This window comes from Hipposideros armiger, unplaced genomic scaffold (assembly GCF_001890085.2).
Source record: "Hipposideros armiger isolate ML-2016 unplaced genomic scaffold, ASM189008v1 scaffold_385, whole genome shotgun sequence".
Lineage (NCBI taxonomy): Eukaryota > Metazoa > Chordata > Mammalia > Chiroptera > Hipposideridae > Hipposideros > Hipposideros armiger.
Genome location: NW_017731735.1, coordinates 1,126,562 through 1,138,693, shown reverse-complemented (window position 1 = coordinate 1,138,693; position 12,132 = coordinate 1,126,562). Strand labels below are relative to the sequence as shown.

At 42.0% G+C, this 12,132-nt stretch overlaps 2 protein-coding genes across 2 annotated transcripts; one reads left to right on the top strand and one right to left on the bottom strand.

Moving 5' to 3' along the window:
- Positions 1-3,428: 3,428 nt before the first annotated feature.
- LOC109393617 (apoptotic chromatin condensation inducer in the nucleus-like) lies at positions 3,429-8,069 on the bottom strand. Its single transcript, XM_019663026.1, has 5 exons — positions 7,875-8,069; positions 6,391-6,456; positions 4,175-4,286; positions 3,596-3,753; positions 3,429-3,440 (listed from the first exon to the last, which is right to left on the bottom strand). Exons 1-5 carry the CDS (start codon positions 8,052-8,054, stop codon positions 3,429-3,431), a joined length of 528 nt encoding a protein of 175 aa, XP_019518571.1. The 5' UTR covers positions 8,055-8,069.
- Positions 8,070-8,249: 180 nt separating this feature from the next.
- Positions 8,250-11,233, top strand: CUNH14orf119 (chromosome unknown C14orf119 homolog). Its single transcript, XM_019663119.1, has 2 exons — positions 8,250-8,523; positions 10,511-11,233. The coding sequence occupies exon 2, from the start codon at positions 10,512-10,514 to the stop codon at positions 10,938-10,940; it is 429 nt and encodes a 142-aa protein (XP_019518664.1). The 5' UTR covers positions 8,250-8,523; position 10,511; the 3' UTR covers positions 10,941-11,233.
- The last annotated feature ends 899 nt before the right edge of the window (positions 11,234-12,132 follow it).

The window sequence follows — 12,132 nt, the reverse complement described above, 5'->3', positions numbered from 1 at the left end:
AACAGACAAGTTGCTGTCCTTTTGTTCTTCAGTCTAGTTGTGGAGGACATTGCTTCACTGGCCCAAGTTAACACCATCATTGCACTCTTCCTGAGTGAGGCAGATCAGTCGCCAGCTTCTGGACGGCCGCTCACTGCGGCTGCTTGGCCGCTCACGCTGGCTGCTGGCTACACATGGTAGCCCATGGCAACTCACTGCAGCAATGGGCTCTGCAGCCTACGCCGTCGCCGGCGACTCATGGCAGCCCAGCTCCAGGTTGAGCTGTTGTTCAGCATCTTAGCTGTAGAGGGCAGTGTCACTGGCCCTCATATGTGGGATCCGAACCGGGGCCCTCTGGCGTCCCAAGCCAGCTCTTAACCAACGCACCACTCAGGTGGCCCCCAAGGAGCATTGTTGAGATCAAAATCACCAGCACAAGGGCCGGCCGAGTGGCTCAGTTGGTTAAGAGCTCGCTCAAGAGTTTGAGCTCTGAGCAACAGTGGTTCGATGCCCGGCCCGAGCTGAGCAGCTGCTGAGCTGCCAAAAGGTGGCAGGATGGCTCAGCTTAAAAAAAAAAAGAAATCACCAGCACGGAATTTCGTGAACCATTGTTGGCAACGACGTTCTTGTAGAGCATTGTCACCATAAACTTTATGCAACTTTTCACAAGCTTGATGTGTGTTATTCCCTTTATGGAAATAAAAAGTAAAATATGGCAAAAATGCAGTTTGCTCTTCCATCTTCAACTTGTTGTAAAATCTCCAAAACTCAACCAAATTGCTCAATTTTCTTTTAGAATGAAGCTAGAACTGTCAGCTGTCAAATGACATAGTAATAACATAGATGAGAATGACTTTAGTACTTCCAAAAAAGAACTAGTGCCATCTGTCGCAAACATGCATGACTTTTCCGACAGCCCGATATAATGAGATTTATATTCTAGACAATATCAGAAGACCATACAAGGTTGGACAATTAAGTTTGCAAACTCATCCTAGAAAAAGTGCTACATACCTCACTGTTGAATATCACTACAGTCTCCTTCAAAGTACTCCCCTTGGGAAGCTATGCACCGACGCCAGCGTCTATTCCACCCTTCAAAGCAATTTTGCAACTCTTTTTCTGGAATGGCCATCAGAACTGTCGTCGTATTACCCCTGATGTCCTGAATATCATCAAAATGCCTTTCTTTCAATATTTCCTTTATCTTCAGGTAAAGAAAGAAGTCATTGGCAGCCAGACCAGGTGAGTAGGGAGGGTGTTTCAATACAGTTATTTGTTGACTGGCTAAAAACTCCCTCACAGACAGTGCCGTGTGAGCTGGTGCATTGGCGTGATCAAAGAGCCATGAATTGCTGGTGAAAAGTTCAGGCCATTTTCGTGCAGCCTTTTCAGCACGTCCAAATAGTAAACTTGGTTAACTGTTTGTCCAGTTGGTACAAATTCAAAATGAATAATCCCGCTGATGTCAAAAAAGTTAGCAACATTGTTCTGACTCTTGATTTGGACTGATGGAACTTTTTTGGTCGTAGAGACTTGGCTGACTTCCATTGTGCAGTTTGACGCTTGTTTCAGGGTCACATTGGTCCACCATGTTTCATCGCCAGTGATAACGTGGCCCAACACATCATCTTGCCTCTCCAAAAGGTCTTGGAAAACTGTGACTCTGCTTTGCGTTTGTTCATTGGTAAGCTCCTTTGAGACCATTTCTGCACATACCTTTCTCATGCCAAAATTTTCTAACTTTCTCTCTCGATATTTATTTGGTCTGTTATGCTTCTCATAGTCAGCCATCGATTTTCATGCACAAGTCGACAAATTTTTGGAATGTTTTCGTCAGTTCTGCTTGTTACTGGCCGTCCTGACCTCTCTTCATCAGTGATGCGTTCTCTCCCCTCAGAAAAATGTTTAATTTTTTTGTACACTGCCGTTTTCTTCATTGCATTATCCCCATACACTTGGACTAACATGTCCTTGATTTCACTTACACTTTTGCCAAGTTTAACAAGAAATTTAATATTTGTTCGCTGCTCTAATTCAAGCTCTGACATTCTCGTGACGGCACACAAAAACACGCAACAAGGAATGCGACTCAGCAAGACATCGCCACACATCAACACAAACAGAGCCGTGAGACACTGATATACCAAGGTCATGAAACCTTACTGAACAAGCTGTTTGTACAGTTCTGCTAATGTAAGCACCGTGGCAAGTTCGCGAACTTAATTGTCACACCTCATACCTTTGTTCCTTCCATTAAAACACTCTGTCTTCTCTGTGCCAATTCAAATCCTACCCATTTGTTAGGCTCAGCTCAAATCCAACAACTTCTTCATGAGGCTCTCTCTAATCACTTCAGTCCTCAGAGATTTTACTCTTTTGAATTCCTATAGTACATGTGTCTGTACTACTTATGTCACTTAAAAACATACCATCTTCTATTGTTGGTTTTATGTGCAACTGTCTTCTCTCTCCCTAATAGATTTTACAAATGTGCTAACTTCCCATTATACTCTAGTATGGAGATATGTATACAGCAGAAATTCTGTATTTATTTGAGTGATTTTTGAGAAGAAACACTAACAACTAATTTATAAGTTCCCTCTTCCTCGTGGATTTTCAGAGGGAAAAGAGTGCTAAGAGCAAAATGGATCAATTGAGTGTGTGCTACTTTTATATTTGAGAAAAGTATCTAAAAGAACTTACTTCTTTTAGACAATAGCTTCTAAAAATCTATTTTCAAGAAGAAATTCTATATTAATTAGAAGAGCCAGCATTCCATACATTCTAAAAATGTTAAATGTGGAATGCACCTTCCCAACGACTACTAATATTAATGATTCAAAGTACTTGTTAATTTACACACTGGTTTAATATAACTATCTACTGTACACGTGTCTTGTACGACTTGTGTACATGTTCTCCTACAAGGATACTGTCTTAAGACAGGTAGCTCCTAGCAAACAGCAAACAAAGGTTGCATTTACAGACTTTGGTTAAGATACTATGCAAAGCTGAGTATTAACCATTGTGAAAAAATTAATCTTGCCCTGAACCTACTCCGCACACAGGGCTAGAGCTCCCTGTAATATGTTCACACAATACTTTGCACTGACTTTCACAGCACACAACACAACTATAATTCATTATGTAATAATTTGTTTAATGTTCATCTCCTCACTAGACTATACATTTCATTAGGGCAGTGACTTGTCTTTTTAACAACTATATTCCTGGTGCCTGGCACATGTCTGGCTTAAACTGGCACTCAATAAAAAATATGAATTAATAAACTGCAGCAGTTACCTCTTTGGGGGGGGGAATGACTGGATGTGCAACTCATAATATATACAATTGGTGAAGAGATGAAAAGAAGAGTTGTGCCTATTGCTAAATTCAGGGGTGGAGCAGATTAAAGAGGTACCGATGAGAAGAGAAATCATATCGCCTTATAAAACAGTCTGTTAACACAACATAGAGGTGAAAGCAGACTTCAGAAAGGAAAATTTCCATGAAAAATAGGTGTCAAATATCAATGTCACAGAGTTTCCCTGGGACTATAACAGAGGCTTAGCATGAAAGGAGGTGTAACTACCTCCCCCCACCAACTACGCACGATTGACAAAATTGCGCAGTGGGGAGGGAGATACGTACTGGGTGTATGTCTGCTGAGCTCCAGCTCTGGTCTCTCCAGGCTGCTCTGAAAGTCAGGAGGCAGCAGGGAAGCCACTCCCTCAGGATGGATCATCTCTTCCTCCGACTCAGCTGAAGCTTCTGCAAAGTACAGATTGGGTCGGGGCAGGGAGGGAGTGAAGGGCTCAGCATGTGGGAATATATAGAGGAGTGAAGGAGGTCAGGCAAAGTCATGGATATAGCGTATATATTAAAAAGAGTTGTACACAGAGAAAAACTCCCTAGGATTAAGCTCTACCTCATCTAAAAGGTGGCACAATTTATTTATAACTCTTCCTGATGGCAGGAATCCTCTTCTAGCAAGATCGTCAAATTAAGTGTCTTCTTCCCTGACAAAAGGTAAAAGGTAAATAGGAACTCACTTGGCTCCATAAACTACTAAAGCAAATTAGTAGTCTCAGCCTGACTTTTTCCTGAAATTGCCTAGTTAAACAGGCCCATCTACTTGGTGACAGGAATAAGAATGAAGAACTTCTTGTAAGAAGTGACAGTCTGGGCTTACCTTCAAGTTCTGCAGCTTCTCGAGCTTCACGTTCCAGACGCTGCCTAAGTAGCTCCTGCTGCTTTTCCAGATACTGCTTTATGAAACTGTTCTGGCTCATTTCCTCGCCAATCTGTGTTGAGGACATGGAAAAAGAAAAATCTAGGAAAGCAAACCAGGAAAATGCAAGGAAGAAAATTCCAAAGGTCTACCCCTTCTATCTGGACTCAAGGGAGATAATTAAAAAGTTGGAAGGCCCTTTTCTAAGCTACTTTTATGTTGAGAACCAAAATAAATAGCCCTATGATTCACAAAAGATGGCAAAAAGGGGAACTACACAAAATTTTTTGTTTTAAATATTCAGTTCCTACCCAAAGAGGATGCACAAATAACTTAGAATGGAATAAAAATTCCTATAAAATTATGCATTTTAATCTAAATATTTAGATAGCATAAAGTACTATTTAAAAACAATCTAAATTTTTCTTTTAGTAATATCAAAAACTGAAAGGAAAAATATACTAATTCATACTAGTTCATCTTTTGTTGATACAAAAGACCAATCTCTACCTATCCAAGAAACATTTTATCTAACAGCTCCAAAATTCAAGTACAGTACTTAAAAATATGAAAGCAACAGACTAAGAAAAGGGATGTCCATTCAGCACTTCAACAGGGCCTTAACTCCATTTTCTTTGGGTGATAAGAAATTCTTGGTAACAATATTTAAAATTCAGGAGCTTAGTCCCTTTTCCTTTTTTTTTTTGTTTGGTTAACACAGTAACACAGACTCCTATATCATTCTTCTGCCCTTCAGCTTTCTCTTCACAAGTCCTCCTCCTGAGAACCTTTGTGCTTGGCAAGTCCTATTAGAACTCCAGAAAAAGGAAAAAATCTGAATATTTCCTATGTTACTAGTCATCTTTCCTAAGTATGGTAAATGTTTATTTTCATCTAGAGATGAGTTTCTTGGTATTCAATGGACACTGATGAAGCGTGGGTTGCATGTATTAGAGAATATATGTATTTGTTGTAAAAATCCTATTAATAAAAGCAAAGCTTCAAAGACTAAAATGCAAAAGGAATTCAATCGCAAACTGAACTTATATAGTTTCTTAAGCTTGTTAAAATACTTAACTAAACCTCTGTAAGCTGGCTAGATTATGATACTTACAGCTTAATGAGGTGATAACAAGGGAGTAGGAAAGCTCTCTTTCACCACAGTATCTTGGGACTTCATCTAGTACTGGAGCTGCATACCACTGCACTAATCAAGATCTGGATTTTTTCCTTTAAGTGTGCATTAGTGTGCATGACACACTCTAATGAGAGGATTTTAAAATTGATTAAGAGAGAAAGCTAAGAATTTTAGTTTTTACGTTTTTCTTTTTGGTTAACTGTGGAATGATTTTTTTCTAAAGAAATCTTATGCAGAAACTCAATATACAAAGCAGATAAAAATAGATCTAATCTAGTTTTAAGAGGGGTGTGTGAACCTCTGCTCACTTGGGAAGATGGTATTTTCCCTAGGATGCCCCCAAAAGCAGCTCCACAAAATCCCAGAGCAGTTATAAAACTACGGATCTAGTCCAACACATAGGGATACTGAGGAAACCAAGGCCTCCAAAGGTTAAGTTTCTTGCCCTAAGTAACAGAGCAATTCATGATGTTTAGGAGTAACAGCATGGTTGGTGTTAACACTTTTAACGGTGGATTATTTCCAAAGGATTGAATTCTTGGAAAATCTATGTCAACATAAGAGTTCTTCACAAAAAGGACACAGCAACTTGTCTGTTCCCCTTCCCCTGAGTCCCCAGCACTGTTCTCCTCCCCCAATTCCCCAATAAAATCTTAAAAAAAAAAAAAAAGAGTTCTTCAGCTAATATTTTCCTACACTGCTCTACTGATTGTCTACTTTGTATCTACATTCAAAGACATCAACTACTTTTCTCACATCAATGGCAAATAAATGGCTTCAGATTCCTGCACTACACTTAATCAATTGGAGCCAAATCTCTCTGCACACATTTCAGGTATCAGAAATTAATTAATAGCTCCTCTGATTCTGTTCTTGATTTCTTTATTAGAATTCAACTGTCCCGCTATGAGAATATTTCCAACTCAGGGAACTTAGGAAATAATGGTGAGGAATTAGGCATCAAATATACAACATCATAGCCTTCCATATGTCTGGGCATTCAAATAGCCTACTCCATCTGATGAACCTTCTTTCTTACCTGGGAATTTGGCTGGAATGCAGCATGGGGTGTTGAGTGTTTCTGTAAATTTTCTAGCATTAGAGCCTGGTATACAGAAGGGCAAAAGTCAGAAACCAGGAAAAAAACCAAAAAACAAAAACCATCCCTCTCCCAATCTCTTCATTAAATGAAACAACTAACCACACACACTTAAACTGTTCTCCTTTTCCAGGGACCTAAAAGCCCTTTACTAATACTCTTCTCATTCATCTTCAGAAGACCCTTAAAGGTAGCCACAGTTATTGCTCCCAAATGTACAGAGATAAAATGAAAGCACATAAGTGAAAATAAGTGACCTGGCTATGAAATAAAATCAGTGGCAGTGACGGAAACACTACTACAATCCCTATTATCTTCTGCACCTCTGACTAGTGCCCCTTCTAAATCTGGACATGCAGGTAAAATCATTTCAAATACTCAAATCAGCTTCAAGCACATGAAACCATTATGGGGTTGGTTTTGACCTTAATAAATTACTTGCTCAAACAGGACTAGATCTACTTGAGAGAACTTGGATTCTTTCCAACAGAGTGGCACCTAGATTTACCAAATTTATAAAAACTTCAAAGAGAAAGCTACAAAATGACCAGACTCTGTAAACTGTGATCTTACCCAATCCCTCCCCACACCACGAAACTGTCAGCTTCTGTATAAGTAACGGTCGGCTAAGTTAACCCTTGAGCCAATTCAGCACTAATCTCTAATACCCACAACGTATTCTAATTAACCCTAAAACTAACAAATCTTCATCTTCCCTCCGTTTACATCAAACCCATACACACCAACCCATCCATCCGCCTCATGACTATTCCCACCTTAATCCACTCAAACCGATTCAAAACCCCAGCATATACCAACGTGCCTCACCTCCTTCACCAATATTCACCAAACTCTTATTCACCCAAATTGCTTCTGCCCTATAAATTATACACCCCTCTCTAACCAAGTCCCTTCAAATCAAGCTTTCTCTTCATCTCACCTCCTAATCGAAACAAGCAGACATTTTTACCCTACCCCAATCCTATTCTTCCGGATACCGATACCAACCCCATTAACCCCTCCGCCCAACTGCACCCCTAACTCCCACCCAGCCCAACTCGCCCGCCTCAGGCCAGCAACGCCGGTGGTTGTAGTGGGATTTAACTCATTCTGTAGCGCATGCGCCGAAACCACAGACACAAACAAGGAGGGGGTGGGGGAAGGAGGAAGGAGCTTAAGACACTCCGGGAGAGTAGCGCGCACCCTCCCATTTTGGGCTCGCGCCGCTGCCGTTAAGGCGGGAACCGGCACTATCTCTATTCCAGCGCGAGCTTCGCCAACCACCGTGCGCGCGGCTCCGGAGGCTCGCGCTAGCGGCCTGAGCGAGCTCGCGCCGAGCCCGGACACTGCGCCTGCGCCAAGGCAGAGACTCGTCTCTACCGGGTCCGCTCCCCTCCGACACCCCGGCAACGCCGTCTCCTCACCCCTTTGAGCCGCTTGACCAGAGCACTCTTCTGCCCGCTCTTGGCTAGGCCTCGCTGCTCCAGTGCGGCCTTCAGGTCGGTCACCCGCAGCGCCTGAAGAGGCTTCCCGTCCAGAGTCACCTCCTCCAGCTCCGCCATCTTGCGTGAGGTACTCGGGTCCGTCCCGACGGCTTCGGGCATCTTCGGTAATTTCCGCTAACGCCCTTCGAACGTACCGAGCTGACCCCGCCCACTGCCATAGTCAACCCCTCGATTACCACTCAGAACTCCCCGGGTTCCTCCGGAACTGCTCGGGTATTTCCGTCTTTATATCGGCACCAATCGGTTCTTTCTGCCCTCCCAATCGCTCCCCCTCCCTCGCCCTGTTTTCAGAGCTCGGATATCTTCGTTTTACCGAGGCTTTGGAATCGAATCTATTCGGAAGCCCTCGACTCTGGCATAACCATGATCGGAGCTATTCGGCTCTCTCCGGACCTAAGGCTGAGGCGCTGAGGCGCTTGGGTGTTTGGGGCTGGTCAGGGACCGGAAGTGCGTGGGCTGCCTGGCTGGCCTTGCTTGGGGCTTTCAGGAAACATGGAAGCGGCCGCGGTAGTTGGAGTCTAAGCACTCTTTTGACGGCCTCTCGGTGCCCTGTGAGAGGAAAGGGGAGGTAAGCGGGGTAGAAGTCTCTCCCTTGGCCTGGTCAGACTCAGTGTTTTGCGGGTCACCCCCTTAGGACAAGCCTCCCGTTTCCCTACGGAAACAGCTGCCACTTCCCATCCTCTTAATCCCCGCCACTCCCATCTAAGGCTATGTTGTTCTTTGGGACCTCGTAATGCCAGACTCCGTGGCCTCCAACGGGACAAGTGGCAGCCTCATGTCTTCGGACTCAGAATGAACTAATTCATGATCATTGAACTCGAGTTTGCCGTGGAAGCCATGTCGCAAGATTCGGGGAAAGCTCTCCCTTTCCCCGAATAAAGTTATTGTAGGAGGAATTGCTTCTTGTAGGGCCACTTTGAAAAAGGCAATCTCTTTGGATTGTTTTGGCACTGAATTGCTGTTAATTAGTTAGGGGGTCCTTTCTTTCTCATTACAAATACTCCAACTTGCAGCAAACTTGACTAACAGTAAAATAGGTCAGACAGTAGTAGTTTAAGGTTTTCATTGTTAGAGATTCAAACTGTGGGACTCGAAAACTATTCAGGTTGGCTGATATTCTAGTTGCATTAGTGATGCAAATCAGTGATTGGGCATCAATATATTAAGTGTTAAAGAAAACTATTCAGACATGAATTGTCGTACATCTACAGTATAACACTTGTTAGATCCCTAAGCCACCAAACCAACTAGATTTTTCAATCTTGAATAAATACGTGGCTTTTTCTGTTTTTCTTACTGTTATCTTATTTTGGGCCAGTGGCCCATCACTTGCTGTGCTCTTTAATTGTTTCTGGTGCTTTACATGAAATAGAAGGAAGTAATGGATGTTTTCAAGTTCTTGGCATATTTTAAAGGCTATACACACATTGCAAAGAAGACTTTTATATGTTTTTTTTTTTCTCCACTGTTGATTGCTCTGAAATGATAAGTATCTGGGCCCTGAACAGCTGTATGCATTAGATTAAAAAATGTGTACCTTTTTTTATTTTAGGGAAGATGTGATGGACCAACATTGTCTTTCTCTTTGCTTAACCTGGAACATAGAAATAGGCAGGAGATAATGAGCAAGAAATGTGTTGGAGAAGCTGAAGTTAGTAAGATTCAAGGAACAGCAGGGGAAGAGGAAGAAAAAAGAGGTGGAAAGGGTCAAATAAAACAGAAGACTGTACACAAAAGTTTATGATAGCCAAAATTCCCAGAGCAAAGATGGAATATGTAACGAGTGTGTGACCTTGCAACTCTGGAAATTGGTATTAAAGAAGCACAAAGATGTCTTGTTCAAACATTCTCCTGTGATGCCTCAGTAACAGGAGAGGATAAACGATCATTCAGGGAGACTTTACAGAGGACATGTTAATGCCATTCAGGAAAAATGACCAGAGGTGGATGATGAAAGCATTGAAGATCTTGGAGAGGTGAAGAAGAGATTTTGAAAATGTGCCTGTATTTAATGATCTGAACTGAGAGTTGATATAGCCAAAGGGAGAGAGGCCTTTTGAAAAAATATATGTTTATCTTAACGTAAAACTGCAGACTACCCTCGCCCTTGGTGTTTTCACCGTTCTGCTCAAGGTTGCTTTTTTTTGGTTTTGTTTTTTTAATTGCCAAAGTCTAATAAACAGGAGATTGTCATGTTTATGCATGAAATAGAACTTAGTCAAAAGTTTTTGGTCACTTAAAAAAAAAGAAATGTATTGGTTATTTTTAGATTCTTTGTAAGAATTATGGAGAGAAAAACAGTGGTTGGAGAGAGTGGTAGGTTTGAAATAAAGAAAGGAAGGTTGGCAAATATGAAATGAAGTTATTCTTGGGTGACTTCTCTAAGGTAGTTGCATAATAACCCAAATAAAGGACCCTATTGTTTTAATGTAAATTGGATTGGTGAAAAGTAATTTTCTTTATAGATGCTGATTGAGTGTGGTAAGATTCCTTGTTGGAAAGATGTATTTTTATTATCTATTAGAGCGTATATAACAGTGCTTTTTATGTTTCAGGATGCCACTGGAATCGTCTTCAATGCAACTGTCCTTCCCTTCCCAGCTGTCCTTACCCCTGGTGCCAGAAAATTTGACTAACTCTTCCCTTCTGCCAATGTCTTACATCACTTCCCAGGAGATGAAGTGTATTCTTCACTGGTTTGCCAGTTGGTCAGGGCTCCAGCGTGAACGTTTCCTACAGGACTTAGTAGCTAAGGCAGTACCAGGAAAATTACAGCCACTGCTGGAAGGTCTGGAGCAGCTTAGTGTGTCTGGAGCAAACCGACCACCTTGTATCTTTGAGTGCCAGCTACGTCTTTGGGATCAGTGGTTTCGAGGTTGGGCTGAGGAGGAGCGCAATGAATTTGTCAGGCAGCTGGAGATCAGTGAACCAGACTTCGTGTCAAAGTTTTATCAAGCAGTGGCTGCTACAGCTGGTAAAGACTGATAGTCATTAAAATCAAAGAAGATAACCATTGCTGATGGAGCCGAAGCCACAACTTTACAATGAGAACTTCAAATGTGTCACTTAAAGGTCTGGGAATGGCATCCCAATCTGCTGACTGAACTTGCTGACCAGTGCAGGCCTGGTTATTTCAATGTTAATAGCATATCAGCTGGACTCCTAGTGTGAATGTTTTCCATCTAAGTGAACCCAGGTCAGCAGTCTGCCTAATAACTTTTTTCTTTCCAAGAGTTGTCAAACCTTCAAGAATTTAATAGCTTCTTTTGCAACTATAACCAAAAGGCACCTACACATTATAACTCAAGCCTGCTGGCCCATGGGGATACAAAGTAGAGCCCTCCTACTCCAGAAACAGGAGAGAAAGGCAATAAAAGGTCATGTTTTATAGCTTAGCTGGATTCAGATGGCTGGTTTCACCACCTTACCAGATTCTGGCATGATTTGACATCCTAACCACTAGCTTTCCTGTGATGATGTAGTAAAGTGGAAAAATCACGAGAGGGAGATAGTTACTCCTTCCTCCACACTGATGTGTTTGAATCCAAATCGCAATGACTTTTTTCTAAAGCATGTATGATACCCTTGGAGCTGGTAGCAGATATTCTGTAAGTTTGCTCTATGACAATATGAAAACAAGCGACACTCTTTACAGGTTGAAGGTTTATTTTTTGTATCAAAATAAAGAATGAATCTTTGGAACCATAAGTCTAATATTTTTTCATCGCAAGCCTAGTATAAAGTTGATATCCAGAGAAAGAGGCATTCTGAGAAAAGTAGAACTTAATTGTAGATACTGGATTGACCTTCCATCCAGCTATCTTCCAAGAAATGACCTCTGTCCTGCCCCCATCATGCTCTGGTTAACATCACACCTCCATTATCCCTCCAGCTGGGTCCCTTGTGCCTTGGAGCTCTGATGAATGGTAAGAGGTAGATGGTTCCACCTGAAGAGTAGCTCGTTTCTGATAGGCCATGGTTCCTAGTGCACCCATTAGGATAAGCAGTATTAGGCAGAGTCCCAGGGACAGACCTAGACAGGTCATGGAGGGATTATGGTCCAAGGTAACCAGCAACCTAGGAACACAGAAGTAATGTTTGGCCTGGAGTAATGCCTAGACTTAGGAGGTGAAGGGCTTTACCTTTATTATAATACATAGAGCTCATAAAACCATGC

Excerpts from the sequence above, each read along its gene's own strand:
- LOC109393617 (XM_019663026.1), bottom strand. The coding sequence starts at position 8,054 with ATGCCCGAAGCCGTCGGGACGGACCCGAGTACCTCACGCAAGATGGCG. Across the intron at positions 4,287-6,390 it reads CATTCCAGCCAAATTCCCAG|ATTGGCGAGGAAATGAGCCA; the intron begins GTAAGAAAGAAG and ends TCCTCAACACAG. Across the intron at positions 3,754-4,174 it reads AGAAGCTGCAGAACTTGAAG|AAGCTTCAGCTGAGTCGGAG; the intron begins GTAAGCCCAGAC and ends TGTACTTTGCAG.
- CUNH14orf119 (XM_019663119.1), top strand. The coding sequence starts at position 10,512 with ATGCCACTGGAATCGTCTTCAATGCAACTGTCCTTCCCTTCCCAGCTG.